At 40.2% G+C, this 25,221-nt stretch overlaps 1 protein-coding gene across 2 annotated transcripts in view; it reads right to left on the reverse strand.

The window, feature by feature from the left end:
* The window catches only part of C2CD2 (C2 calcium dependent domain containing 2), a 43,622-nt gene that overhangs the window by 5,738 nt on the left and 12,663 nt on the right, over nucleotides 1-25,221 (reverse strand). The window contains exons 3-13 of one of the 2 annotated variants that reach the window (XM_064525423.1): nucleotides 24,491-24,610; nucleotides 23,924-24,025; nucleotides 19,745-19,861; nucleotides 19,321-19,441; nucleotides 16,031-16,139; nucleotides 12,735-12,796; nucleotides 10,012-10,151; nucleotides 9,557-9,728; nucleotides 8,690-8,803; nucleotides 6,003-6,130; nucleotides 4,543-4,855 (exon numbers count right to left, since the gene is read on the reverse strand). In XM_064525423.1, coding sequence (XP_064381493.1) covers nucleotides 4,543-4,855; nucleotides 6,003-6,130; nucleotides 8,690-8,803; nucleotides 9,557-9,728; nucleotides 10,012-10,151; nucleotides 12,735-12,796; nucleotides 16,031-16,139; nucleotides 19,321-19,441; nucleotides 19,745-19,861; nucleotides 23,924-24,025; nucleotides 24,491-24,610 — 1,498 coding nt within the window. Of the gene's footprint in view, nucleotides 1-4,542; nucleotides 4,856-6,002; nucleotides 6,131-8,689; nucleotides 8,804-9,556; nucleotides 9,729-10,011; nucleotides 10,152-12,734; nucleotides 12,797-16,030; nucleotides 16,140-19,320; nucleotides 19,442-19,738; nucleotides 19,862-23,923; nucleotides 24,026-24,490; nucleotides 24,611-25,221 lie in introns of both variants that reach the window. The other variant, XM_064525416.1, reaches the window with a different exon arrangement.

Raw genomic sequence — 25,221 nt, forward strand, 5'->3', positions numbered from 1 at the left:
TGAAGAGCCAATCCATGCATCTTGTAGAAGCGTCCTTCCTTATACTTTATTAGTTTCAAATGCTCTTCTGAAGGCTATGGTAGTGTTCAAACACGCACATGCACAGCATTTGGTGTGGGTTGTATGCTGGGTTCTCACATGTCAAACAGGCATATTCAATCCTTCCAATAGATTAATAGTACAGAATATTTTATGGAAAGAATGAAACAGGAAGTAAAGAAATGCTATAGTGCATCTCTGCTGCTTCACACATCAAAGGAACCGAGAAGAAAATTTTAGCCCATTATGCACAAAATGAAGTTGGCATTTTAATTCCAAGTGCAGGATACTGTTGGTTTCTGAGAACAGTACCTGGTAGTCAACCTTTATGCAGTAGGCCCATACAAGCAGACAACACATATTCTGTAAGAATTTGGAAGCACCAACTAGAGTAGAGATTATGAAGCATTTGCTGTTTTAAAATCTTGTTAGGAGTAACAATTCAGCTCAAACAGATTAAAAATATTACATCTGCTTCCAATAGGCTCAGAAATCCTCCCAAATCCCTTTCGTGGTAAATTAGTTTAGGTTGCTTCATTTTGTTGTATTCTTTCCCTGATACCGTGTCAAACCTATTATGTAGCCATGGTAATTGCAGCTAGCATCTCACCAGGGACTCATGTTCACAACACAAAACGCCAGTAGCGTCTTCTTTTGCAAGCCTTGATTTTTTGGTAGCCACCATTCTGAAGAATTCCACTGCCCCTTTCCATATGCACACGTGTGCCTGAGACGTGTAAGGCAGTGTGGTGGCAGCTGGCAGGAGAACCGCTCTGAGCTACCAGGGACACTCAGCCTGGTGTCAGTATAGCAGCCTAATGTTAAAATAGCAACTCTACTTTTGTGCAGAATTGGGTGGTGTCATTGTCCAGGTGGCACAAGTCAATTTGAAGAGAGGAGGACCCAGATAGCAAGCCAACACAGGAGCCTTCTGGCAGTCAGACCGGTACGTGAGGGCAGTCATCTCCTTGACAAAGCTTCCATAATTTGTGCCCATGCCACTATCAAGCTTCCCGTTTTTCCTCAGCTCAGCTACTAATTCCTATCACCATACAATCTTGATTCTGCTTTTTCTCCCTGGTTGCAATAAATACAAAAAGCAACACACAATAATTCTTTCACGTGATACTGTCTAAAAGCTAGAATTGTCTTCTAAGGACGTCACACAGGCTGCATGTCGCTTTGCACAGCAACAGCTGCAGAATAGGCCAGATGCTTCTTTGTTCAGACTGGAACAGTTACAAACATGTACTTGGGATTATTACTTTTTATTTTAAAAGCAAGCACTCAGCATCTGGGAAGATATTCTAGTATGTTTTGTCTTGCTCCTGACACGTATGCATTTTCTCACGGAGCATGATGGGATCAGAGCAGAAGTCGGCTGAAAGCAACTGGAACTCATGGATTTGAATCTTGACTGCTCTCCCATCACCTTCTGGTTGATCTTTTTGAAAAGGCCAAAAGCCTGGCTTACCACTTCAAGTTGTTGTCAACAGCATAAAAGAAACACTGTTCTACCCTGTGATACTGACAGTTGTTACTGTGCAAAGGCTGGTGGGGACTGATGAGGCCTCACTGCTGTGTAGCTTTTGTTTTAACAGTCAGCTGCTCTGCCCAGCAGCCTTGGCAGCTGCAGCTGAAGTTGTGCCAACAGAAGGGGCAGGACAGAGGAGTTCATCCGTAAGCAGCTGTTTAGTCCTATCCATTCAGACTCATTTCCCACGTTAGGAAACAGAACCGAAGTGAGGAACGCTGCAAAAATCCTGCTGGTGACCTGGTACAACTTGCCACAGCTGACGAACTGCAGGCAGCCATTGCCTGAGGACAGCACAGGGTCAGCACAAGCAGCAGCCCAGTGACGTGAAAGCTCGCTGCGTGTTCGGAGGTACTCAGGTCACTGCTACCTGGAAGCTTGCCACGTCCTCACTGCCACCAATCAATCTCTAGCCAATTTGGCACGTGCTACCTGTCAGTGGCTCCAGCTGCTGTGGAGGCATGCACCCCTATTAAGAAGGCAGGGTAAGGAAAATCACAAACTTGGTGATACTCGTGCTATTTGCATGCTTACTTCTCAAGTTTTACAGGATCCATAAGCCAACTCCACCCCTAAAACCAGGAGATAAGCAGAGAGCATGTCAATAATGCTGTACAGCCTGACTGGTCTTCACAGGCTCCTGAGCAGTAGCTTGGGGTGCTCAGAAAAGGCTTGTAGGGCTAGGATCACTTCTGAGTCTCATTTTTGTTAAAGAAGGAAGATTTGCTCCCACATCTACCTGGATATGAATAGAGATCACTTCTTTCCACTCCTTCCCAATTCCAAAACAGCTTTTACCGAGAAGGTTGTGTAAATACCTGCCAAGATACTTATAGCTCTAGGAATTAGGCTAGAAAAGAGATCTGGAAAACTGAGCAGCAGCTTTTAAAATAAGCATTTTGTGTATGCATATCCAGATATGAGGTCACACATGGTTTGCATGAGAAGATGGCTGATTGATAACCAGATAGGACAGGAATGGTCATGATAGAGATCAGGAATGTACAGTGCCCTTCCAAGCCTTCCCTTGCTGTCCATTCTGCATGACCCACCTGGATAGCACATCTACCACTCAAATGATTTGTTACAGCAGACTAGTCTGCTAAGAGGTCTGAGCACAGGAAGGTATTTTGGAGGGAGGAAAGAAATGGATGGGGGAAGAAGAAAACAGGTGCCAAACTACATTTTGCTTCAGTTTTACAGTGAGTGTTCCACTGCAAAGCTACATTTCCTTAAAAAGAAAAAAAAAAAAAAGACAAAAATAACTTACTGTGTAGGCAATTAATTCTGGTTGGCATAGTAGTCCTCTTAAGTTTACAAAAGGGAATGGGTAAGAAAGAGGAAGTCAGAGAGGTAGAAAACAAAAATATGCAAGAATAAAAAAAGATAATGATAGACAGTTCTAACTTTAAATACTACACATGAGAGTTTTTAAAGCAGGGCTTTTTTTTTTTTTTTTTTTTTTTAATAAAGGGAAAGCATTTGACAAAACAGAAACCTTGAACTATCAAAGCTAACAGAAGGTGGGGGGGTGGAAATACCCTATCTCACTCCATAAAAGCTACTGAACTGTGACAGAGCATGGATTCAAGACTTCCACAAGGAGATATGTTTAAGTCATTTTTTGAAACAGGTTTTCTATGTTTTTTAGGATGAGAAAACTCTTAGAGATCATTTGTGCTTTTTAGCAGTCCTATTCTGCAGCATGTAACCAGAATCTTTAGAAGCTTGTTCTCTTTGCAACATACCACACAGGGAAAAATGCAAGCATAGCTTTTGAAGAACAAAACTAGGCAACAGCTCACATACAAGTTTCCACTTCTTTCTTTTAGAATAACATACTAAAGAAGAGTCCAGAGGTTTTGCAAAAATCTCGTACAGCTTCCTAAAATTTTCCAGGCTCCGCATGAGAAATATTACTTACACTTACCCCAGCCCTTCCCCCCAACAACCCCCAAACTTCCTAGTGCCTGCCCATCCATGCCAAAATGATTGCTGGTGTATCATCCTAAACTATCCGATGGAATAATAAAGCCGTGAAAATGCAGGAAACCTTGATGTTCTAAGAGAGAGCCTTGGCAAAGAGATCCAATATATACTTTATGTGGGGGGAATACTCCTATCTAGCAATATACCGAGGTTTTGTACTAAGCCTTTTTACAGTATCTCTGGGTAAGGAAAAAGTACAAAATAATAAAATGAAAGAGGAATGGACATTGGTGAGAAGCACAGCAATTTCTGCAGCACAGCAATTTCTGCAGCTTATATAAGCAACCCGTGAGACTGTTCTGCTACTTGTTCAAGGAGCAGGTGGGAGCCTTCAGAGATTTTCAAATTGCAACTATTCATTGTTTAACTATATAAGCAAAATTATCTGACCATTTATTTTTAAAATCGCCCTCAATTCCATTTTCTTTAGCAAAATGCATATTGATGAAAAAGGTGAAAAGGGAAAACTGTTTTAAAGGTAGTTAAGAGTGCATTTCTGGCTTGGCCCTGGAGTTGCCTGAACATATGCTTTTGTGAAGGCAGCGAAGTTACGTGCTCAGAGATGAGGGAGGGAAAGGAACACAAGAGAAAGCAACTGTGGGACTCTTGCCATTTTCACTTTAGTAAAGGTGTAGCACAAGTCTTTATTTATAAAAACACAGGTTTCATCAAGGAATTGACAATTTGGCCACTTATCTCTCCTAGATAACTTAGTTGGACTTAGTGATCTGCCCTTCAACTTCTAAGGATAAGCCCTTCTATTTCCTGATGAATAAGGAAGCCTGGACATGCCTGTCTAAGAGCTGCATGATGCCAGTCTTTATTGTTGTTTGTAAGGCTGCTTCCACCAATATCATAATCGCAAGAAGCTTAAGGACAAAAATCAGTAACAAAGGACAAACTACTCCAGAGTGTTGTATGACACTGCCAATTGTGTACAGAAAGCAGTAGTTCATTAAAGGGGAGGTAAGGTCACATACCTTTAGATTTTTTCATGCTCCCGATTTCTGAAACACTTAATGAGCTCCCGGACATTTCTTCACAAGTCTGGTCTAGCAGCATGTTGCTGTTCCACTGCTGGCTGCCATTCTCCAAACCCCAAGCCTTACGGTCACTTTGCTGTGGGTCAGTATCAGGTACTGTTTCTGAAGCACCTAATGATAGCTTTTCATCAGAAGTGACTTTTGCAATACGCTCCTCCACAGTGGGTTGATTTGCTTTTTTGCAAGAGCCATCCATGGCTGCAGCATAGTCCATCATCAGTGCAGCTTCACTGTCCTGAGATAAAGAGATCTGCCCAGGGAAAATAAGAGACAACACTGACACAAGCCACTCTTCTGGAAAAAAACAAGTTTCCCTGCAATGGTTCTGTTCTTTTCTCTTCTTACACTTCTATTTGAGCTGCTTAGGCCCATCAGAAAGCCACAGTGTGAGGGTCCCTGGTTTCACTAAAGAAGAGGAGCATATAGCCAAGTTCTAATCACATCATTAAAGCCAAATGACTAGAAAAAATATTTGATTACATGCCTCCCACCTATCCCCAGCCCCTCACAAGTAACGACACCTTTTTCCTGTATGTGCTGCTGTAATGAAGTATCAGCTTCCATAGACAAAAATCTCTCAGCATTTTTAAGAAAATAAATATCAAAAGATTTCATCTTGTACAAGAAAGACTTCTTGGCAGCTGTATCATCTAAACACAAGTCCACGCAGTCCCAGTGCCCCCACTTTCTAAGCAGACATATCTTGCACTGTGGTGGCTGATCCTCATTCTCCCCGCCTCAGCACAGCCCAGTGATGACAACGGGATCAATGCCAACTGAGCCAGCTTTTCCTCAGAAATTTTTAGGGAAACTGTGCAGAACAAGACAACTCTACAGCAAATGATTGTACAGCAGCCTGCAGGGAAGGACTACAGGTAGGAACCAAGTAAAGAGATTGGCGGTGTGGATGAGGGAAGTCTGGAAGAATACTACATACGCTATGTGAGAAGCAGTCCTCTGTTTCCCCACCCTCTGAACAGAGCCCAGAGAGGACTAGAAGGTTTTTCAGAGGGTTTTGTTTAAAAAAGTTTGACAGGTAGAAAAATCTTTCATACCTTTTCTGTGCATCTTCACTTCATGGCAAAGCACAGGGTATGACTATCCTTTATTCTCACCTAAATTGGTCTGTCCAAATCCCTAATCATCCCAGGCCTGTCAGGCATTTTTTAGTCAGGCTGTCAATCTAAGCCTTAAACAAACAAACAAAATTTCCCCCCCAAAAAACCCACCCTGATTTGGCTTAACTTGAAACAGTCATTGAAACAGGCACACAGAGCTAGATCCTACAGAGCCTGCTGAACTGGAGACAGCAGAACACATTAAGTTAGTGTCATACTCAGCAGAGCAAAGACTTTTTGGTATTAAGCATTAAATGTGAACGTTGTTTTATGGTTTACCTTTGACACCCCTGATATGATAATGGTGCTTTTCTTTCTAGGAGACTTCAGCTTCTGCTTTGCAGACTCGCTTAACTGTCGAATAGCTGCTTCTGCAACGGGGTCAGTGCCATTCAATACTAGCAGTTCTGGATGGAAAGCAGTTTTTCAGAGAAGAAAGAGAAAAACAGGAAAAATCAGAGCAAAGAGAGGTAGAATTTTTTCTTGACTTAAAATTCAAAGCAGCTAGCAGAAATCGTTTAAGTAACATGTACCAAACCACCTTCCAATCAACTGCCTAGCTGCTGAGTTTCTTTCCTTTCCTTTCTTCTCAGCTTGGTCCATCTTACTCAGTCTTCTGAGAACAGGCACAAAAGCTTTACTTACAGACCCAACCCAAAGCATATATGAGGTTTTGGAGGCTTATACAAAACGTCAAATTATTTCAATGTATTACTACACTACAGTGCAGCAACTGTTATCCAGCCCTAAGTGGTGGATAGTGTCAGATATCACAGTCATTTAGAGCCATAGTGCTAACATGGTACATGGTACAAAGCTAGCATGTGCTAGCACTTCTTCAGGAAACTATTTTGCTCTCTTTTCCTTTCACTGCTCAGCATTTCCAGATTTGCTGATGACACTATGATAGGATGGGGAATGCAAAGTGGCAGCTACTCTGCTCTTCATAAGCTGCCTCTACAGTCTGGAAATTGCCCTTCTCCTTTTTGCCTACAAATATCGTACAGGAATACAGAACCTGCCTTCTAAAACACTCTTTAAACACAGGCACAACAAGTTTGTTTTTAAGCGTGGCTACTTCTGTCACTTAATATACATGTACTTCAGGCACAGCAAATATACACCAATCAAGTTCATCAAGCTTAGAAACAAACAACGGTGAGAAAGTTAATGAAACAAACAAAAAAACCCCCTAATTATTGGTCTGAGATGGGCTCTTTAATAAGAAATTTAACAATAAAAGAACACAGAGAGGTATAGCATTAGAGTTAATTAAACTGAGTAGTGCCTTTATTATTAAGCTATTAAGGCACTAAAAGGCAAGACCTAGTTATGCTGCACTAAGTATCTCAAATACTTTTAGAACCTAAGAGCATGTGTGCACGAGTGGTACGCATGCATACACGTCTACCCACTGATAACAAACTCCTCCTTTTCCATCTTCACAGCCACTGCAAAGCCCCACAGCAGCAGCTGACAGTGTCCAGGACAACGTCAGTGGCACTTGATAATTTTTATTACTGTTCTCATTTAGAATCACAGTAAGGCCATGGCATCTTTTCCATAGTGCTTGTTGTTGTTTTCTAGCTAAGAGCAGAGAACAGGCTTCATAGTGGCATCATGTTTGTAATAGCTATTACTTAAGTTATTGCCATCCTGAATGCTCTTTTGTATTTCTTTCTTTTGACTCAAGCTTTTGTCCTAATGAGTAATTCTTCCTGTTATGTTGTATAAACATTTCACAGAAATTCCCCTGCATTGTCATAAAAAGAAACACACTGTCCATATCTATTAATCTGCTCTTGGTTTTATTCAGATGAGTTTTCCAGTAAACGCTTTGTATCTTTGATACCATAATCAGTCATGAGAGTCAACACAGAAGTCTAGCACTATCTTAGCATTTCCTAAATTGGCTTAGTAATACCTTCCAGCTTTACGGTATCGGAGTACTTTTTTGTGTGGATGCAGGGAAAGATTCAAGTGCTAGTTGCTATTCATGGTTATTCGTTCACGCTCTTCCCCAGCTTTTTGTCCTTTGTCCAATTCATCTCTCTCTCTACCTCTATCGCCCAAGCAAGCATTCTGACTGTTCCAGCAGTCTAGATCATCTCCAGATTGTCCCTACGTGCACCTCGAATCTACACAGAGAAAACTCAACTCCACAAGATCTGCCATTTGCAGCTAGACTGGATCCCCTCTTTCATTACTGTTGCCTACAGAGCTACAGAGAGAACGAAAAGTGACCATGCAAAGAATTGAACAATATGCTGAAGATTCAGAGTTGCACCTCAATATGGTAAAATTTGACAGAGTCAAAATCAGGTTTAATAAGTTAAAATACAGTCAAAGTGAATTTATAAGTAAAGGTATTATCAGTGCTACCTGAGATTCTGAAGGCGCTTCATCTGTATGCTGGGTGACTTAGGAAGGTGGACGAATGGACGAACAGGCATAGCAAGATTATGTATTTGCCTCAGCCCAAGGCCCAGTGGCAGGGTTGAGAAAAGAATTTAGTTTTCCTACTCTTTCAGCCTGCCTTCCATCGAGCCAGCCACAAGGACTTGTCTTCAGAAAGGGGACTCTGCAATGGCTAGAGAGGTAAGCGTCATAGGGTTTTCACTCAGTATTTTGTGCTGTGTCCCTCATGGCTTAACAGAGGAGGGATCTTACATTCCAAAGGAGGAGAAAAGCCAGGCTGGCTTTTATGTAATTGCCTCGCCTCTCCAAACCACAGCTCATTGTTATTTTTTCAAAATTAGTAATTTAAATCACCAATTAACAACAGACTTCTATTGCAAGATTGTTTGTTACATCCCTAACCACAGCCTTTGCTAACATAAACATCTCAGTGCCTGTTGAAAGGCAGTAGCCATATGGGTTTGCTGTTACTTTAACAGGATTACAGTAATCCCATGTGCAGCAGAGATAGATGTATTCCGATTAGAAACTTTGAACATTTCTGTTACCTGTATCTGAAGATGATAAAGTTTTGCTGACTGGAGCACCGTGGGAATGGATAGCTTGAATAGAGAAATCCTTTTCAATCACCTTTACTTTAACTGGAGTTTTCACAGGAGAATCTGAGAAGCAAGTGTCTTGGTTATTTATTTAAGCTATTCAGGACACTTATAACCAAAATAATAAGAATTTGTTATAACTGTGTTAAAGCCTGTTCAAATTGTGCCTGAGAAAGTTGTTTAATACAAATTCTCAACACATGTCTGTGGTAACCTGACCCCAAAAGACCTTTAAAATGGAGGAATTTATTGTTTTTAAATATTGTACTGTAATATGCTAGACAATAGCCACTTAGGTAAACGACCTGCTTTGACAACTTAAAAGAATGCAGTTGTGTAACTTCACACAAAAACTGTTTAGAGGTTTCACTTTCATACTTAGCCCAAGAAGAACCAAAGAGCCTACTCCTGAAAGGAACTCTGAAAAACTTGTTCACAAGATGACACCAATCCTCATTAAAGATTATCATCGAGGTCAGAAGACACAGGATGGTCTCTCATCAGCAGACATTCTAAGAGTCTGGCACTTTTGTAATGTAGAAAGTCAGCCACCAAAACCTTGTTCTTCTGCTTATCACCCTACCATGAAACTTTAAAGCATGTACAAAATATTAAACAGAGCATTAGCCACTCCTTTGGTTTGAGCAAGGCTTCATGACAATTAAAAACCTGCTACTGAAGAATACAAAAGACACCCCTACCACCAACATATCAGAGAAGTCTGGATGATAGTGGCCTCCCTTCCCACCTTTCCCCAACTTCTGTTCCCCACAGATAATCCTAGCAGTGAACACAGAAAGAATTGGACTGCCTTACCTGTGCTCAGTGGAGAAGATCTCCCTTCTAGTCGGGGTTTGGTTTTCACAGCAGTTACAGTAGTGACCACAGTCCCACAGGGCATCACAGTTCGATCCTTTTCTATCTTGGTGGCTGGCACTGGAGAAGAAACTTGCCAAGTCTTTAATTCATTAGGTTCTATAAAAGAGAACTAGGAAGACAAAATAATTTCACTTTAGAAGCACAATTAAGCAAGGACACTAACACTCCTACCTAGTACTCTTAACATTTTTATCACCATTCAAGAGCCAAATTGCTAATTCTTCCGAAAGGCACAAATACATCCCGAGATGATACTATACAATATGAATGTGCTATTCTGACTTGGCCATACATTACGCTGTGCTGTGAATGACTGCCCAAAGCACAAGATGAGCATTCGCAAGTGCTTCCAGAAGTCAAAGAACCACCACAAAAGCATTCGAATGCAGTACCTCTGCACTAATGGATCCTAGCCCAGGCCCAAGCTCTGGGCTGCTCTCGCTGGCCTGGCTGTTCAGTGCAAAGCTTTGTTGGCCAGAAGGCTGTTTCCTGAACAAGTCAAGAGGTACAGTTGCCCTTGCCGACAAAGAACCTAGAAGAAATAAGAGCAACTTAATCAGCACTCACCTGAGCTGTCAGTATGTTTAAGGGTAAGACAGGGAAGAGGGGAGAACAAAAGCAGCTAATTGCAAGAACTGGTTCTCACCACAGTAAGTAAGTTTTCAGAGCTTTCTTTCCTTTGTATGACTATTCCTCATGCATGGCCTAATACTGTGCAACAGAGCAGAATGGAGACATGAAGCTTTACTTGTTTGCTGCTATTTATGGCCTTTTTTCCCCTCTATATGCAGAATGCTTAGGGGAAAAGAAAAAAAATCCAGAAATATTTGGAACATTACCATTAGGTTCTTGAATAATTGCCACAACAAATTACCTCTTGTCTTTCATTTCAGAGAACACTCCCTGGATTCCTGTTAAATTGGTGTATCTCATTAGAAATATTCTTTCTTAATCTGATCTTTAGTACAAGTTCAGCAGTTCTCTTGTTTCTCCCATTAGTTTATTAGCTACATTAGACTGGAACAAACTATTAGCAAAATTACTGCATGATTTCAGGGATAAAACGCTAGCTCTAAAAAAGAAAACAATCAAATATTATCCAAACACAAATCCTACCTCAAGCCTGTAGGGAAAAGAGCCATTAAGGATTTCATTACTGTTACGAACGCTACAAGGAAGGAACTTGAGAGTTTCATGCTATTATTTTTTCCTACGAAATCCAAAGACAAAGAGAGATCATTATATTCAGATTACCTGGCTCTTTCCTTGCTAATATGATTCTACTTTGAGTTTTCCATTCAAATTTTGGAAAAAAACAGCTAAGGTGGTACAGAGGGAAGAAAAGTGACTACCAGTGCAGCCAAGTAGGGTGTTTTTTCTCAAGAAACAAGGCAGAAATTTACTTGCATTCTCAGTATGAAGAGGAATGTTACTGACATTGTTTGAAAGACCCATTACTAGAGATATTTGGGTATACGCAACACGACTCTTTATTCAAGCATCAGTATGTGTTTTGTGACTGTGTATAGATCCTATATCCTTAAATTCACTTTTTGGAGGAGGAGGAGGAAGAAAACAATTCATGAAGTGCATTCCACATAGTTCAGTTGCAACAGTCAGTTTGGAGGTTTCCACTTAAAAAAACCCTACACATTTTTACAAACAGCATCCACTTCAGAGAATTTTTTTTAAAGTACTCCCTTTTTTTTTAAAGCACTACCATTGACTTCCCAATCCTGCAAATAATCACTGAATATCTGCAGGGAATTAAAATTAAAGGAAAAAACAAAATCCAATACCACACACACATTCCACTTGGCTGTATTACTTATTAATTATGGCTTAGACAACATATTATTACCCAAGCCAGATTTAATACATTTTTGGGCAATACTTTACCCACTGTAACAGACACCATAGTAAAAGCAGATTTTTACTGCTGTGTGTGGAGAGTTTTGGCCAATACTTTATAGCTTTTTCCTGAACCAAGATGAATACAACTGACAGTACTAAAACAAGGGAAAAATAGCTGAACATCAAAGAGCAATGCTTCCTTTTTTTACAGATAAAACCTGAAATAAGCAGAGGCAAGCAAATTGATTCAACAGGTGAAGTACATGGTTATTCTTTCTAGCTAAAGCAAAAGTTTGTACCAGCAAAAGAACATGCAGAGTATATTAAAAGAATCTACAATGTGTCATCACTTTAATAAAGCACAAGTAATGAAGTACTTGGAGTTTACAAGTTTATAAATCTCACAGAAAAAGCTCAGCATGCTCTCTGCTCTAAAATCCTACCTTCTCCTTAACCTCACTAGAAATGCAATGCTCCTCCAACTAAACAAAATTCAATAGTGCAATGGAATTTTTTTGCCATTGAAGGCTAATTGCAACTGCAACAACAGAATCAAGTAGTAAAAACATTTAATTCCCCATGTTTTATATTTAATCCAATATAACTGGAACTAATGTGTTTTATACCGGGTAATGGCTAGGCGGCCTCTGGGGCTTGGAAAGGAAGGATTTAGGAGTAACCATGATTTCCCGTCAGTCAGAGAAAGGCAAGAAAAGCTTAACTTGAAAACAAAGTTACCCACAGTGGATCTGTTAAAAGTTTAGAAGCCTGAAAAATTAGGATACCAGCAGATGGAAGAGCAAGGATATTGACAGGCTAGAAAGAAACAGAGGCTCAAGTTTTCTTGGTAATTTTAACTCTCACTAGGATAAACAGAGACACTTAAACAGTGTACTTTCTCATATGTCCATGCCTGCAGATGGAAGCAACTATGTACATAGATAGCACTTAACTCATATGAGTCAGGTATCACCCAAGAACTCACACTGTAATTTTCCACATGTTTTTAACTCTAGGACCTTAATATGAAGACAGGTTTACAGAGATTATAATTGTTCCTCCGTCTAGGGTTCTTCAGAGCCATTATTGAGGCGAATCTGATTTGACTACCAAGACAAGTCAGCAGAACATATCTACACTTGAAAATAGGTTTCAGAGAATTTCTTATATGGCTATACAGCCAGGTAGAACTAAAAGAGGACTTAGGTCAACATTTAGCAGTACTTGTGATTATGCAAAATAATTTAGTTTTAGTACTTACTATCCGACTTTCCATCTTCTACTATTTGCAGTTGCAATGCTTTTGATTTGGCACTTAATTCACTGTGAAGTAAATGAAACTATGTTAGGCCTTTGCATGCAAGTATTTTAATTCCCTTCCCACTTACTAGATTTTTCCCTTCCCTTTCTAGTTGCCAGCACCACAACTTTTCTTATCCTGCACTAAGCTAAGCAGTAAAACTTGCTAACTGAAGCAGGCAGAATTGTCAGAGTGCTGGGAATGCTTTGCACGTAGTTTCTCTTGGCCTCAGATAAGACTGAGAGAAGGGATCATGGTCAGCATACAAGTTTGGGTACCTCCAACATTGTTACAAAATGGCAGCTGCCTAAGATTTCAGAGGCTTTTCCTCTCCCCAGTAGTTTACAAATATTTCTGTTCAAGCTGATGCTGGTCCCTAATCATGACTGCTACACAAAAGCAGTAAGAAGCTGTTTTTCTCTTGCAAGCTTGAAAGTGAGTTTTTCCCAAATTTGTAAGTGGAGATGCTGGAACAGGTCCAATCAACAACTTACTGAAAGCTGAGCAGTATCCTGCCAAAGCAGGAAAGCGTCCTGCAAAAGCAGGATGGAAGCAAGTAAATAAAGGTAGTTACAAGTCTTACATGAGAAGAGTGAGCACTACTTCTCCAAAATAAGGCTCAAGAATGTTTCAAGAGAATAAGAACCAGCTGCTATGTAACAGAACCAATCTGAACTATTAGCAGAACTACTGGCATTTGTAATACTTTATGGGATGAATTAGACAAGAGATACAAAACCTTCCCTCCACTCAAGCCAGTGAAGCAAACAGTACCTACTCAGGAGTCTTCTTGTAAAACTTGATTTTATATCTTTTTCAGTAAGTATTTTGCCAAAAACCTTGAGGGCGTGCATGTATGTATTCTACTTTTCTTCATTTCCAATTCAGGATGATTTAATGTTAGTTGTAGACATTTCACATCCATCAAATGCTTTGGGACATTATCCGTGCAGCAGGTTTCAACCTCTCCCCTGCCACTATCATGCCCTTCTGTACCTCCAAAACGTCAAAGAAAGCACCTCAAAGGTATCAGTTGCTCCTCTTCCTATAAGGCTAAAGCACAGACTGACATAGCAGTCAGCACACTGGTCTTCAGGCTAATGAGGTATTTTGTTTGAAGGAAAAATAGGGAGGGGGAGAAATTAACATGAAAGAAAGTATGCAGACAAATCCTGATCATTTATCTTTAAAAATCCCACAGGACTTCCCCAAGCTTACTTCAGGCACTTTTGAAAAATACCCAACACCATGGAAAACCCAGCATTATCTCTAGTGTGAAGGCCAAATTCCAGTCAATTTAATCACATCCTGCTTGCTTGCCCTCTCTCTGCACTTTTGGTAGGAAAAGGTATTCTTATAAACTTCTTGTCCGAGAGCGCTGGGTACGACACTGAACAGACATGCTGTTCCACCAACAGATGGCTGAAGTGATTCACAAACCCAGTGGGTGAAGCACTTTGAGATACTCCAGAACAGAAAGTTGCTACAGAAGTGGGTTGTTTCTCTTACTGTGGAAAACAAATCACATCATGTTAATCCCCAAGTCTTGGTGGCAACATAGCACACTGTCACAGAAGAATGCAGTCTGATCTGTGGCTTTCCATGAAAGCCTTAGATCCTTGAAGCTGAAAATCAGACTATATAAGAGAGAAAGTCACTGGACTGCAGGTGTCTTAAGGAGGAAAGCTTCCTAGCTGTTTTTCTACTCGGCAGCAAGATGAGAAGCAGGAGCACACACAGGCCATATTTCTCCATTAGGCAATATAAAAAGATGAAGCCTTTCAGTGTGGTCATACAGCATCAATTTTTCTTTGCTGTCTATAGTGACTTCAAATCTCCTCCAGCCCTCACACACATTCAAGGGGACCAGTGTTCTTTAAGGCCTGTGCAACTCCGGATGACCAGTCCTGGTGCCTTCCTTTAAATCGAGCAGTCCCTGCTGCTTTTCCCCCCCAGCATGCCTGTTTCTGCAGTGCACGCACCCATAAAATTCACAAGCACAGTTCAGCAGACTGTGCAGTAAGGAAGAAGAAAGATCTGTGCTCTGAACACTCATTGCCCCTCAAAGTTGTGGAGAGGCATGCAGAAGTTCACTCCATCCTCAAGGAAGAGAGGACTCAGCACTGACAGGAGCAGCACTGAATGCATGAGCAATTCCCTACAAGCTAAGCTTCTGCTTTATGAGAGAAGGAATGCATACAGTAGATGGCAGGTTGTGACTAGACAGTGAAGAAAATGTCATAAAAAAACCCAAGCAGCACTATTCTTTGATATCCATATATATTTTTTTATATATATATAAAAATACACACACAAACGCACAGAGAGAGAGAGAGAGAGAGAGAGAGAGAGAGAGAGAGAGAGAGAGAGAGAGAGAGAGAGAGAGAGAAGCGGAGGGAGGGAGGAGTGGAACTGCAGTGGGATAGGAAAGCTACAGAAAGAAAGGACCACAGAGATCTGCTAGGCATCAGGTGCCTCTCGCATGAATACCCTGGTAGAAAAAGCCGCATCTGCAGTACATCACATGGCAGCATCTCTTCCCTGTTTTCCTGGGAAGCTGCTTGTGCTCTCGTGTGCGTGTCTAAAGCCACTAGAGAAACACACCTTTGATCCACCCCATCAGTGGCTCCCCACACCCAACTCAAACAATACAGAAGCTTCCAGGTATTTTCTACTCTGTCACTAAAGAATGGAAATGAAAATAGTTTTAGAACTGTTTGCTTTTCATTGTATGCATAGAGGCTGTGCAAGTCACAGAAAATTGTGCAAGCCACCCAAAATTCCCATTTTCATTCTACAGAAAAATCTAGTTAGTTTTACACTCTCCTTTCAGTAATAGTTAGCATTCTTTTAGACAGTCAATTTTTTTCATACATTTATATTTCCCATTGGAGGGAGGGATGGGAGAGAAATCACATTTCCTGAAATGCAGTTTTCAAGAAAAAGTGAATTCAAAGCCTTGCCAACACTTTTTTTGGCACTTACTTAAAGCACAGGGTAATTTATCATGCTTGTTATTGCTGTCATTTACTAGAGTCAGGTATTTGCCAGGGAAGATTCAGACCTATTTGCTCTCTTATCCATGCAAAAGGTAATTAGGTATCCTGAGGTCCCTACCAGTGCCAGATTTCTGAGGCCAACTGACATACTTGACAGGATATACTTCAAAATATAAAACAACAACAACAAGTAAAAACAACAACAACAACAACAACAAAGTTTTACTATAAAGTGTTCTCAGTAGGTAAGTTACTTACAAGATAAACTCTTCTTTCCAAAAGGGATTTGCAGCATTTTTGGCTACAGAGCTGGAAAACTTCTGCATAGGGTCATTCAACTGAAGTATACATGCAAGGTTTGTGCTGCCTATAAGGGCAAAGAAAAATCAATAGCCAAGTATTAATAATCCATCACCAGTAGGCACACTTACTCAAAAGAAAGTGAAGACCCTCATCCTTATGTACTGCCCATTTGAACAAACTACTGGAAACACTTCCTCACCCACCCACAGAATACACTTCTCCCTTCCATTCAGTTTCTACTCCATCTGCATTAACGGCTGTGGTCAAGACTGGGTCACCATTGTCCTACAAACTGCTCAGTATAGCGTGAAACATGATGACCCGATTTATATTTTGGCATGAAGCAAAAAGTTGTACTAAGGTGTACAAAGACCAAAAGGGCTGCGGACACAGAACAAATACCGAGCAGGCAGTGGTGGTGGACAAAGTAAAGTTGTGTTGAGCTTCTTAAAAACAAACAAACAAAAAAAACCCCAGACGTCTTCAAAGTTCCTACTGGGCAAAATCACAGTAGTTTCTTTGGAAATCAAAGTAAGGGTTTTTTTGAAGTTTTTTTAGCAAGTGAACAATCATACTGTATTAACAATGGCTTTAGGGACTGTAGCTTTTAACAAATTCATGGCATTTCAGAGTGCTGGCGCAGAAATATCTATAACCTCATCTTGCAACTTGGTAGAGTCACTAACTGGCATATTAGAGTAGTTATACTGCTATTCCGGGGGAAATAGTTTGTACAATGTGTTACTCATAAAATAGTTTCTTTTGTATGTTTTTTACAGCATCAGAAATCCTCATTCAGTCTTGGAGTTCCAAAATGTCAAGGAGAGCAGCAAGAAGCTCAGCACTGACTTTGTGCAGATCGAACACAAGACATGCTGCCTCCTGTTCTCTGGAAGAATCTAGCTTTATATTTAATATTATCAACTCAAAATTATCCTCTGCTGGCTATCTGGGCTGTGGATGAGCCCTATCACAAGCACACGAGCAGCCTGAGCCTGGCAAGGTTATTAGAGGAGACAAAGCACTATGTACATGCAGCTTATTTGCGATCTAACCCTGGAATAAGTAGTTTAGCTGCTTTCACAGCGTGCTGAGCCCGAGTTAATGAACCTGGGGCAGTTTTCTGAGAAGTCAGCCATATGTCTCTGCAGCATGCTTCTGCTGCCAGCAGTGCTAAGCAGCCTGGTACAGAAACACTTGCATAGCTGCGCCTGGAATCACACTGGAGCCACCGAATGACCGACAGTGAAACGAGGTATTTCAACATCACTGCCCTGCACCCTCTGGTCTACACAACCAACAATTTTTTCCTTTATGGCAGAAATCAAATTTTTCCCCAGATGATCCGCTGTGGACCATATGGTACTAACCTAGGACATATGTTGGTTTATATACATAAAATAAGGAGACAAAAATAAGCACAGCCCATAAGCAAAGGCCAGTTCTGCCACGGATTGCTCACCAGTTGAACTACTATGCCTATAGGTAAGCCACAAGCTCCTATAAAGCAGGTTAGCAATCCATACTTTAGCTTAATGATCCAGAGAAACAAACACCCTCCCTCCCCAACCCACCACGTATCTGTGCAGGTTAGCCTGCAATGTTGCAGACTCTTATGCGTCTTAGAGAGCTGCAACATGACGGTTAATGACTGCTGCAAGAAAATACCAAGAAGGGGGAAGGGAACAATAATTAAAAGGCAGCAGGCCAAATCCAGAAGCTAGCATTGCCAGCTGTGCAATATTTCCATCACATTTAAAGTGAGCGACCAGTTAAACCCCAATATGCGGCTTGATTTCTCATACTAAGTTCCAATACATTTACACTACAAGAGTTGCTAGGGAACCAGCAAAATTTCCTCCATCTCCTATTAGAAGAACAAATGGTTATTTGTATGATAACCCAGATTTTGACATCATAGAGCACATTAACTGTCCCCTCTTCCCCTCAGTTTCAAGGAGGGAGCAGAAGGGCTTCCCATAGGAGGAATCCTTTATTGTATGCACTCCACGCTCATAAAGGTAACTCACGACTTTTAAAGGCACTTCAAATTAGGTTGCCCTCCCCCATCCCCTCTAAATAAATAAATAAATAAATAAATAAATAAAGGACAAGCAGAGGCAGCCAAAAATGATCAGCTCTTTTGAAAAGCTTAGCTTGCACTATGAAATTGTAGCATAATAATGAATTCTTAATGAATTTTTTTTTCAATCTACAGTTTCCAGCACAGTTTTATTTATACATGACATTTCACTGCAAAGACTTCCAGAATTACTATAAAAATAACTTGTTTTTAAAAAACAGTCTGTAGAAAGTTTTAGAAAAATCACTTCCAACCAGGATGAGCAAAGCAGCATTATCCAACAATTTGGGTTAGAAACTTATTGTACCTAACTGAAAAAAGGAGTACTGCAAGTAGAATATATTTGTCCAAAACTAGTGCCTTCACCAACTTAGCAGCCACAAACTGCCACTAAAAAAACAGTTACGGAGTTGTTAGTGACCATCAGTCACAGGACCTCAAATCTGCATTTTCTTTAACAAAATCTGAAATATGCTTGCTCATGCCTCAAGCAGTGATGCAGGCATGCTTGCACTTGAAGAAGCTTTAATACTTGTTAGACAGGCTTGGAGCTTCTTTCCTAAAGCAACAGTGCAACTTCATTAGGCAGCGACCTCCTTTTTGGCTTCATTCTCCATTTGCCAAGAGGTACTCCCCCCCAAAAGGTACTTTGTTAGAGGAGGGGAAAAAACCCAACAAAACACAACCTTTAAGGAGAGTTTACATAAAGGAGGAGAGTTTTAGATACATCCACAAATTGCTCAAAGTAAAGAAAAGCAGCTGTAAAAATACAGTAATACTGAACCAAACAAACCTCACTGCTATCAGCTTAATGAAGAATTGGTTTTAAGCCCACCCCCCTGTCTTGGGTACACCCAAAGAGGTAACTTTTAGAAATTAAAAATAAACTCCAGAAAATAACTGACCCATTTTATAACTTATGCGCAATTCAATTTGTTCAAAAATGGTGGATTTCTTTTTTACAAAAAGATCAAGATGTTTACATAATCAAATAAGCTAAAACATACAGAGTTTTGTACAAATGTGACTAAGTCCGTGTCTCAGAGTACAGCAATTGCTTACAGCTTATTTTGGGACAAGTTTGTAAACTAGAACTTCCAAATGATTTCAGCAGAAAAAAAGCTCTGCTTGAAAATGAGCAGCATCATGTGGACTACATTACCTGCAGCATGGTGATCAGTCAGGTTTACCATGATGTTCTTTACTAGTAGTTTCAGTTCATGAGCCCTTGGAGGTTTAGGTGGACTAGTGCCCTGAAGGACAACGCTTATGTTTTGCACATTCTGTGAAAAGCAAGCAAAACAAGAGGGATCATGCATATGCAAATACCAAACATTTTAACTTCTGTCACATAATATAGTGAAGTAGATATCTGACGTGGTGTAACATGAACAAATAGCCACATGGGACTTTTAATCACAAAGCCTTCAGTGCCAAAGGCTATGTTATTCTAAAGTATGTGTTCCAGTTGTTTCTGATCACTGAACTGTGTTAAACTTTCTCATTCGTGGGTCATGAATAGATAATAAAAACACTGACCAAAAGACTTATCAAAAGATTTAGGTAGGAATAAAACTTACCCGCACCTCCTGTATATCTGTAGGCTTTGTACTCAACACCACAGATGCAGAAACTGAACTAAAGAGGTTCTTCAAAACATCTGTGAGCGTTTCAGATATTGCACATATCCCTGCTGTCTGTCCCTAAGAGAAAACAAACAATCATGCTTTAAAAATTCAGAAGAATAAAAGTTTAGGCAAAAAACTAATTTGGTACATCCAAACTTCCAAAGCTACCCAAAATTAACTTTTTTAGAGAGAGAAAAGATCTCTGCTGCCAACAGCAAAACATACCAAGATATCATGCAAACCATTACTTAATCTTAGATCTTAAGCATTAAAGGAAAACTGGAAATATACACTAAAAAAGTCATAAGCTGTTCTGAGAGTTCAGGAGGCAGAGCCATTGCTAGCCACAAAAAAAGAGTTTCATTATCAGTTTATATCTTATGATGTTGTTTTAAACTTTTTGTACTGTTTCGCGCTCCACCGAGAAAGCAGGTCAGGTCATCAGATGAGTAAACTGGCACAGTTCCACTGATTTAATGGGAGTTATGCCAGCCTGCAACAGCTGAGAACGAGCTAATCCTGTGCTGCACAGAAAAATTATTATAGCACCTCTTGGGTGACTTCAACTTTGCTAAAAAGTGCACTGTATGGATGGATAGTCATGCTGCTCCAAGAAACTGACTCATGTGTTTGCCCATCCAAAAATCTCCTGATAATCTGCATTTAACAACACCTGCTTACACACTTCCTCTTTGACGCATCAGAACACATCGCAGATTTTGCTCACGTATGTAGCTTCAAGCAATTGCTTGTGAGGCTCATGAAGACAATGAGCCATCCCTCCCTGCCCTGTGACCTTGCAGAAGTCTACTTTCAGTGCCACACTACTGAGAAGTTCTGTTCTGCTTAGCGTCTTCAACTGAGTGAGTTTTGAAATTAAGTCAATCACAGAAAGCGCAGTTTGATACTATATTGCTCCAAAGGTAGTTCAGGCAGACTCTCAGTGAGGTTTGTTTTCTATTCTTTAGAAAAGCATGAAGTAGGAGACAAATCTGGCCTAAACAACATGGGACTCATCCATCTTTTCTTACCTGGTATCACATTTGAGAGATTGTACTATTACAGAACAAGACTTTAAAAGAAAGGGAACTGATTTACAGATGTAGGTACAGAACAGTTGGACAATTCCCTAATTATACAAAGCAGAAAAAAATGTGTCCTTCTGCATGCTGTAGTGTAATGAGAGCATGCCTCTAGCAAGTGTGCTATGGCTGACTCACAAAGTAGTGCCTACAAGCGAGGTCCTTCTGCAGAAGTCCACGCACACTGATGATAGTGACACTGAATTTGCACCAACGGGGAGATCAAATGATGAACTGAAGGCTTAATCCTGGTATTTTAGCACTCAGACTGTGCACTATCAGCTGTCAACACTTCCCACTAGCTTACCTGATCCACACTAGTGCAGCCACACAACATAACAAAGCCATGAGGAGGTGACAGCTCAAGCCTGAAACAACCATCACTGAGCAAAGCTGGACAGCTCTGCTACCCTGGATATCCTGCAGCATGGTCCTCTGCTATAGGGACCTTGTGCCTTTGGCATACAGTTCCCAGCACAGGAGACCCCACAAGAGATCGTTTCAGCAGTCTCCATCACATTATAAGTGTAGGAAAACTATGCGGAATTATTTTTGCACTTGTAAAGGTACGCTTGCAGCTTGTACAACAGGTCAAACCAATTTGGAGCAACAGCCCTTTCCCAGGAATTACTGGAGCATTATGGAAACAATTAGGATGTTTCATAAAAATCCCAAGAATGTTGTGTAGAGAGCACTACCTGTTTCACTACCTTATGTAATCACCCTTTGATGACATATAGCTACTGTTCAAAATATACAACAGCATCAATTGATTCCACTGAAAGTGATTTTGCTTTGTTCATGCTGTGCTCCCTAAAACAGCTGCCAAACAGGCAGCAGCACATTTCTGCAACTTGCCAATAATACTCCACAATTTTAAAAAAATATTAATACAGTAAATTAGACCAAAGCTTCAGTTTCAATAATCATTTTCGTGATTTGTGGTATGTAAATAAGCATATATATTGTTGTAAGTTTTCATAATTTGGGAGGTTATTTCCCTCCCCCAGACCTTACTTAAATATTGCTTGATGAAGAAAGTTGTAAAATTCCAGCCAGCTCTAATTTGCCACCAAATTGGTCCGACATTTTTTACTTTGATAACAGCAACAACAGTAATTGGACTTCTACTCATACGCGTTTTCTGATGCTTTCATAGTTATTTGCAAAGCAATTTGGTTAAAGGGCCTCCTTTCAGCCAATCTCACTTTCAGCCATCATAATTTGGAAAGAAATGCTCGATCACACCTCACTTCACTAGCAGAACAGTCAGAGTAGCTTAATTGCCAACTAAAAAGGGTAAGACAACACATTTTACCTTGAGCTTGACATGGACTAAGGGTCTGCAGTCAGCTACTGTGGCTAGCATGATGCACAGCAGTTCATTAAGTCACAGTAACATCATGACATGTAGGACCAAGCCCTGCAAGTCATCCAGGCGCCTAAATGTAGCTCAGGTTCATCCAGCTTTTATCAACAGAAAATAGACTCTTATTATTTTCACCTTGTCTGACTGATGACGGAACTACTGTGTAGATGATGATCAGCATTTAAAGTTCTTTATTTGTGCACAAAATATTTCTTTCGAAAGGGGAAAAACCAAGACACAAAAGCTGTCATTAAAGTTTAGGAGCTGAAGCGATTTCCAAGGTATAGGTTGCTGACAGGTTTCAGCTCTGTTTGCTTCCCCTCCTCCCCAAATGCTAATAGAAATTTCGAAGTGAAAATAAAGCCCTTAACTATTAAGAACTTAACAGGCTTGTTTTAAAAAACACAGGCCAAGCAGGGTGAGTTGTAACTGCTTTGTAACTCTGGCGTCAGGCATCTTTCAAAAAGCAGGTTTTAAAGTCCAGCCAAATACATTGACTGTTGCAGAGTCATTTGCATTTGTCAGTAAGTACTTAATGATTGTTCAATATGTGGATAATCAACATGCCAGTCCAATGCACAAAGGTCATTTATGTTGCTACACATGCCAGTGGAATCTACATTAAAAACATACTTCAAAAGACTTGTTTGTCTTTAATTATGAGTTTTACATTTTTGTGTATAAAAACTCCGGTAATAAATTATTATGATACTAAGTCGCTCAGTACAGATCTTCAGAAGCAGCTCTACTATGGAATAAAGCTAATTTTTAATGAGACCTCCAGTCAGAAAAATGACCTCACAAAATAAAAGCAAGAGAAACATGGTGCATCCACTGTTGTAAGAAAGGCCTAACAGCCACCATTCTTGTGCCCTCCCCTCCCCCCTAAGTAAAAAGAATTATGAAGGGTGAAAGGCAAAAGAAAGTCTCAAATCATGAAGGATCTTTTTCAGGAGATTCGTAAACAAAGCCCTAGTGACTCACTGCTTATATACTAAGGTAAGGTGCAATTCGGAAAGCCTCAAGACACTTTTATGTCACCTATCTTTTCCTTAAAAATCTTTAGTTTTTCAGAGCTGTTTCTGAACTAGGGTTGCCAGATTCCAAGGCTGATTTAAGCTAAGGGATAGGCAACTTTGCAATTACTTTGATGAGAATATCATTACAAATTTTTTATAAGTGCTTTGAAAGAAGGTATTTGGGAACAGCCATTTTTCATACCTTTAAATTCGCATGAAAAATATTTGCCAACTCATTCATTTGTTTGTGAAATGCTTCAGAAATCTTGAGAGAGGCTCCTAGATTTCAGAGATTCAGGGTTTTGACTGATGAGCCTTGGCAAATTTCACTGAAACAGTTTAAGACACCACTGCCAATAGATAACTGCCCTACTCTTCTACCAAACAGTCAGCAGAAAGGAACAGGCATTTTTGCTTCAGTTGTTCCAGCCTGGGTTGGTATCTTAGCTCTAGCCACTTTCCTTGCTACTCTAAAGCAATACCTTGGGTTTTGCACTGAAGGAGCTGAGACAGGTTTTCTCAGCTCCCCAGAGCAGAGCGACAGGGTGACAACCAGGGGCAGCAGCAGCAAGAGTTGACAGCGCTTGTCTAAAGCCTCTCCAAACCCGGACTACATTTCTGCATTAGACAATTTGTTACAACAAATAAATAAAACTTACTGACTGACCTCCTGCACTGATGGCTGGATTTCAAAATTGGTTTCAGAGGCATTAATGAGGAACCATTCAACTTTGACATCTTCTCCCTTGTCTTTCACGTAGAGCTGAAGCTGTGGATATGAAAAAATATATGGGAGAGTGTTTTTGGTAGTCTGTAAAGAAATGGTAAGCCACCCTCCATACTAAGGCTCGCCAAAGCAAGAAGAATATCAGTTTCTGAGTGAACAAATGCCAGAGTGACAGTCTAAGAAGACAAAAGTTACTTAAGCTTTGAGAATGTATGCCAGTCAAAAAAGGATATTTTTTGTTCTATGCATCTGAGTAACCTACCCAAAGTGCTATTTATCCTGTCTTCCTACAGAAGAAGCTTACTTCACAGATTTATTACTTGCACCAGATGAATTTTACTATTAAATAATTATTTAATAATATTGTTTTACCTGAGTTAACGTGACCTTGTATGCATTTTGCAAACAGGTGATGAAAACTTGAAACCACCTTTCAGATCTTGCAGCTTAGCCATGAGATTAGATAGAACAACAACAAAAAAGAGAGAATAATAGATAACACTTTACCTGCAAGTGAAGTGGAGACAGTTTCACACTGTACGACTGACTTTCTGCAGTAGTGGGTGAAGTATGTGAGACATTGACACCAAATGTAATGGAATCTCCCACAACGTTACAAGAAACCACCTAAAGAAAGGAAGGGTGGGGGAAGACAAAGGAAGGGAGAAAACAATTTAGTAGTTAGAAGAATGTATGGAGAGGGTAGGAAAGGAACTAAAAAGGCGTTTAAGCTACCAGGATTAAGCTAAATTCTGTAGATGGAAGATTTCCAGGCAATCCTTACCTCCTGCCATACATTCAGTTCTAAAAATGGTACATCACATTTTCACTTCTGGACACGGAATTTATAATATTCAGCAATTACGGTATTTTCCGGAACTCCTTTTGTATTGCTATCTAATACAAAACACACACATACACACACACATAAATATATAAATATATATATATATACACACACACACACACACATACATACACGCACATATATATATATATATATGTATGTAAACTCAAAAGTTTTGAACTTCAAAAGAAATTCATTCCTCTTCCTCTCCTGCTCCAAACTGAGCATCTTATCACAGGATAGCTGGTTTTACCTGACATTCATTTTTTTGGCTCAGAAACTAACTAAACAAGATTGCTTTTAGTGATATCTCACAAATAGGAAACTTTGCTAGAACACTGCTGCTGCAAAGAAGAGGATTTTGGTCAGGTAACTCCAATTCCCAGTGGGG

This window comes from Dromaius novaehollandiae, chromosome 1 (genome assembly GCF_036370855.1).
Source record: "Dromaius novaehollandiae isolate bDroNov1 chromosome 1, bDroNov1.hap1, whole genome shotgun sequence".
Classification (NCBI taxonomy): Eukaryota; Metazoa; Chordata; class Aves; order Casuariiformes; family Dromaiidae; genus Dromaius; species Dromaius novaehollandiae.